This window comes from Chrysochloris asiatica, unplaced genomic scaffold, assembly GCF_000296735.1.
Source record: "Chrysochloris asiatica unplaced genomic scaffold, ChrAsi1.0 scaffold00133, whole genome shotgun sequence".
Taxonomy (NCBI): domain Eukaryota; kingdom Metazoa; phylum Chordata; class Mammalia; order Afrosoricida; family Chrysochloridae; genus Chrysochloris; species Chrysochloris asiatica.
Window position 1 is genome coordinate 5,833,674 of NW_006408651.1, and position 5,480 is coordinate 5,839,153.

At 41.7% G+C, this 5,480-nt stretch overlaps 1 protein-coding gene across 1 annotated transcript in view; it reads left to right on the top strand.

Moving 5' to 3' along the window:
- The first annotated feature begins 864 nt into the window (after nucleotides 1-864).
- IARS2 (isoleucyl-tRNA synthetase 2, mitochondrial) overlaps nucleotides 865-5,480 on the top strand; it is a 126,200-nt gene continuing 121,584 nt past the window's right edge. Inside the window, exons 1-2 of the mRNA XM_006869714.1 lie at nucleotides 865-1,131; nucleotides 3,340-3,462. Of these exons, the coding sequence (XP_006869776.1) occupies nucleotides 865-1,131; nucleotides 3,340-3,462 (390 nt within the window). The remainder of the gene's footprint in view (nucleotides 1,132-3,339; nucleotides 3,463-5,480) is intronic.

A 5,480-nucleotide genomic window follows, 5' to 3' on the forward strand; every position in this document is an offset into this window, starting at 1 on the left:
GTGGCTGAGTTTTAGTAGAGCACCGGTCCTTACAAGGATTCTGTTGGGTGGACACGTTAATTGTTTGCACCACCCTGGGATTCTATTTTTGGGTCCCACACGCTTAATTAGGCTAAAGAATAAATGAATAAGTAAAATAAAAAGCACCATCAACACAATTCTGCATAAAGTTGTTTTGTTTACTGTGGCATTAAGGAGAGTGGAGGGCATCCACGACATACAGCGGTTCGAGGTTATGCAGCACCGCCTGGCAATAGCACTATTGGACTGCTAACCACAAGACCAGCGTTTCAAACCCACTAATTGCTCCTCAGAAACCCTATAATGCGTCGCTATGAATCAGAATTGACTAATCGATACATCAATCCTGGGAGAGGTCTTTCTTTCTGACCTGGTGTGTCTTGTTAATGATAATTTGGCTTTTTGAGGCTCTGGGAAAAAAACGTACTTTTAATTTTTATTGCGTTGCCAAAAATTAAGAAAACAATATTCATTTAGGAATTCAAGTTTAAGGACTATCCTTTTTGTGCCTGGTCGTGTTTGTGTGTGCGTGTAGACAGCAGACAGTAAAAAAGAAAGACATAATGAAAAGGCCGCCATTTTATCTTAAATATGAAAAATCTGGGTACTGTGATTAGAATAAAAGCCCGCCCAGCCCGGATGAAGCTGCAGCCAACAAGCAAAGCTAACTGGTCCTCAACACCACCTGGAGCCCGAGCTCCCGCCTCCTTCCCACCCCTTCCGGGTCCCTCGCGCGTGCGCATTCCGGTACGACTCCCGGAGGCTCTTTGGGCTATAAGTTGCGTAAAATCCGGGCGGGAGCACAAGTTTCGGAGCTCACGAGGACGTCAGGGCGTCCCTGCCATGCATTGGGGCCTGCGCCCTCGCGGGCCGGGGGCGGTGGCCCTGGCTGCGGCCCGGAATCTGTGGGGCTTGCCCCGCTTTCCGTGTCGCCCGGGGTGGCGAGTAACTACTTGGAGGCTTTTGGTGCGGCCAGTCACCGGGGCCAGTAACCAGCAGCCGAACCCGAATAGTGGCAAATACCGGGACACGGTGTTGCTGCCGCAGACCAGATTCCCCATGAAGCTGCTGGGCCGTCAGCAGCCTGACATGGAGCTGGAGATCCAGCAGGTTCGGGCTTCGCCTTGGCGTGTCGGGGGCGGTGGCTGGGATCCGGGCCTTAAAGGAAAGCCCCACTAGGTCCAGGGGCCAGGGGGACGGGTTCGCCCCGGGAGTCACGCCCGTGCGGCCCAAACCCTGGAGGGTGGCTGCAATGGACACAGGCTCCAGGTGCCGTCATCTGGTGGAACTCAGAGCTTCCCACAAGTTTCTTTGCCCCTCAGTGGTAAGAGGAGCAGGCTATTAGGGAGAAATCAGCAATGCTCGTGTACCAAGAGTGCATCCCATTTCTAGCTTAAGCATCGTAAATCCAATTTAGACACCTTGTCAGTAGTTTCTATAAGAATTAACCATGATAAAGTTGCAGGCCTTCAAGCCAGTAGGTCCCTTGTTGGAATTGCAACTCTGTGAAGGAGACTAGCATACTAACCCTAAGTCCCTTTCTGAGACTGTGCTTTTTGTCTTAAACGGCACTTTCCAAGGTCAGAGTTTGACTTGTCACTTTATATAAACTGAGAACATTTAAAAATAATTGGTATTTTGGAGATTAATATTTCCAAAGATCTGTTTACCATAAAGTATTCGTGTAACAAAGCTATTTTGGCTATCTGAATTTTTAAACACTTTTATTTAGTACCTTTTGTATGCTAGGAACTGTGATAAATTTAAATGTTTTTATATTTAATTTTCATACTAGTACTTTGAGTTGGATATTCACTTTTTTTTCCAGGTGAGGGAACAGTCTTATAGGGGTGAAACGACTTAACTCAAGGTCTCACAGTGGATGAGGGGAACAGAGTGGGTCTATAATGCAGTGTGTAATTGAGGCCAAAGAATTACAAAAATAAGATATGAGTGTGTGGGGAATCTTGGAGTCCTGGTGTTGTGCTATGGGGTTAATGGGCCAAACTGCAAATCTATTTGAACTGCAAGGTTGGCGGTTCAAACTCACCATTGGCTCCTCGGAAACCCTACACAGGGTTGCTAGTGATTGGAACCAACTTGACAGCACTTAACAACATCAACAACGTGGGGGATCTTGAAGTCATTCACCATGGGTGTACATAGTGGAGAATACGAAAGTATTTGGAGACAGCTCAAGAATTTAGTGGCACAACCTGAAATATCCAGATGCCAACATAGTTAAAAATGAAAATGTTTTGAAGTACTTAAACTGATGAAGGTCAAAGACTATGTAGTCTTTGGTTTGGTGAGGAGCAGCTGGTGAGTTTGAACTACTGACCTCACAGTTCAAACTGATCTTGTAGTTCAGTGCTTATTTTATAGCACTATGCCAGGACTCCTTTCAATTAGACAGACATAAAACACCTTGATAAGTGATGAAGATAGTGAAGTTGTCAATGTCCCTGGAAGTAGTAGCATTGAGCATTGATTTGCATTGAGCAGATCTGTTGCAAAAGACTAAAAAATTTTAAATACCAAAGATGTCACTTTGATGACTAAGATGCCCCACACTCAAGCCATGGACTTTCCAGTCACTTCATATGCATGCAAAAACTAGAAAATGAAAAAAGAAGACAGAAGTATTGATGCATTTAAATTGTAGTGTTGATGAAGACTATTAAGTATATCATGGATTCTCAGAAGAACAAACAAAGCATTCTTAGAAAAAATTTAACCAGAATGTATCTTACTAGGGCGGGTGTCAGACTGGCTTGCTTTCTTTGTATATATCAAAAAGACCAATCGCTAGAAAAGGACTTTGTCTTTGTTAAAGTCCTTTGTTAAAGGACTGGCTCGCTTACTTTGAATATATCAAAAAGAGCTAGAGCGATCTCTTTGTTAAAGTAGAGTGCCAGTGAAAACAGGGGAAACCCTCAGATAGATAGATATAATTTAACCCATAGACTCAACTATGGCAAGATTGTGAAACTGTCACAAGACTGGCCAGTGTTTCATTTTGTGTATGCAAAAGGTCGCCACGAATCAGAGTTAACATGGTAACAAATAACAAAAAAGCCCTTGTTTGTAAGGTTCTGTGTGCCACATAAGAAGTTTGAACTTTATTATGAGGATAATGATGGTAACTACTGAAAGGTGCCAAGAGCAGTGTTCTCAGATGTGCTTTTTAGAACCCTCGCTACTTGTATTTAAGATTGGAATGGGATAAAAAAAAGGAGCAAGTGCTGGCTATTTATGGCGATATTCAGGAGTATGGGTTTATATAATATTCAGGCATTGTATGTTCCTTTTAAACAGAAATGTGGATTTTCAGAACTTTATTCTTGGCAAAGAGAAAGAAAAGTAAAGACAGAATTTTGCCTCCATGATGGACCTCCTTATGCAAACGGTGATGCTCATATTGGTCATGCTTTAAATAAGGTAAGTATAGTTTTTTTCTATTTATAAGACTCGAAAGAAAATATTAAAATACTCTTTATATAAATTGTTGTCGTTAGGTGCCGTCGAGTTGGTATAGAGTTACAGCGACTTTATGTACAACAGAATGAAACACTGCCCCGTCCTGCGCCAACCTCTTGATTGTTGATGTGCTTGACTCCATTGCTGTTGCTTGCCACTGTTGGCACCAGTCAGTCTGGATGTGGGTCCTCTTTTTTTGCAGGTGCACGACCTATCAGTGTAATTTATGTTACTAAATTGTACCTGTGAAAAATGTTGAATTGGCAAATGTGTCACATATTTATTACAATGAAAAAGAAATATCTTTTGCAGAGTAAAAGTTTTTAATTTTGAAGTCCGGTTTATCAGTTCTTCTTTTCATGGATCATACTTTCAGTGTCAAGATTTTCTCCGACATTATTTTCTTAAAGTTTTATAGTTTCATGTTTGACATTTAAATCAGTGATTCGTTTTGAGTTGATTTTTGTTTCAAGCGTCATTCTGTAGTCTAGGCTCATTTTTCCTGTAGAGGATCGCTATGAGGCTAAACTGACTTAAGGGCACTTAACAACAACAAATGTCTTCTTACTTCAGCACCACTAGCTAGAAAAGCTCTCTTGCCTCCAATGAATTGTTTTTATATATTTATCAAAACCATCTAAGCATATTTGTATGGGTATATTTCTGGCAGGGTTCTGAACTTGTTTGTTGTGTTTCAATCCACTGTAAGAAGCTGTGTTTCCACCCCAGGTGTGCTCAGTAATAATCTGCATTTTAACAAGATTTGTAAGAATCACCTGGATTCACACAGGGATCTTGTTAAAAATGCAAATTCGGATTCAGTGTAATGTAGCCAGGAAAGGCAGGTTCTCAACAGGGATTGACTCTGAGTGCATCTGTTTGAGGCCCGGATTTCTGGATATTCTGTTGTTTTCTGTACACCAATGTGTTACCTTTCTGCCAACTCTATCTTAATATAATTTTAATTAATGCATGGAGGTATTTGTGTGTGAGAGAAAGAAAGAAATATTTGTTGAGAGAAGGTAGGTAATGTTGGTGAGGAATTAGTAAAATAGTGTTCTTTTTATTGGAGGCTTCAGATACCATTATCGTTTACAATATTATTTAAAATTTTCATTATTGATTGTTGTTAAGTGTTGTCCAGTCAGTTCCAACTCATAGTGACCTGTCTAGGGTTTCCCAGGAGCAGCTGGTAGGTTTGAACTGCGAACCTTGTGGTTAGTAGTCCAGTACTTACTCTACAGTGCCACACAAAAGACTTTTTTCTAGTGGTGGTGGTGGTTTTGTGCCATGCAGTTGGTTCTGACTCATAGCAACCCTGTATAGGATTTCTGAGGCTGTCAATCTTTATGGGAGCAGAAAGCCTCATGTTTCTCCCACGGAATGACTGGTAGTTTTGAACTGCTGACCTTGAGGTTAGCAGCCCAACTTGTAACCACTATGCTACCACATTTCTTTTTTTTTTTAGTTGTTGTTGTTATGTGCTGTGGAATCGGTTCCAACTCATAGTGACCCTATACAGGGTTTCTGAAGCTGTAAATCTTTACAGGAGCAGAAAGCCTCATCTTTCTCCCGTGGAACAGCTGGTAGGTAGTTTTGAACTGCTGACCATGTGGTTCACAGCCCAATTCGTAACCACTATTCTACCAGTTGTTGTTGTTGTGAAATGCTGTTGAGTCGGTTCCGGCCCATAGCGACCCTGTATAGGGTTTCCAAGGAGCAGCTGGTAAGCTTGAACCGCCAACCTTGCAATTCAAACGGCTTTGCAGTCTGGCGCATTAACCCACAGCGCCACACCAGGATTCCACGCGCCACCAGTAGCCACATTAAAATACAAAAAGAAACAGGTGAAATTGTTTTTTGTTTTGTTTTGTTTTGTTTTAAAATGTTTTATTGTGAATTATGTGATAGTTTACATGGGAGAACATTAGTTTTACATTCATTCTATCGTATATCATCTCATTGCCACGGTTACAATC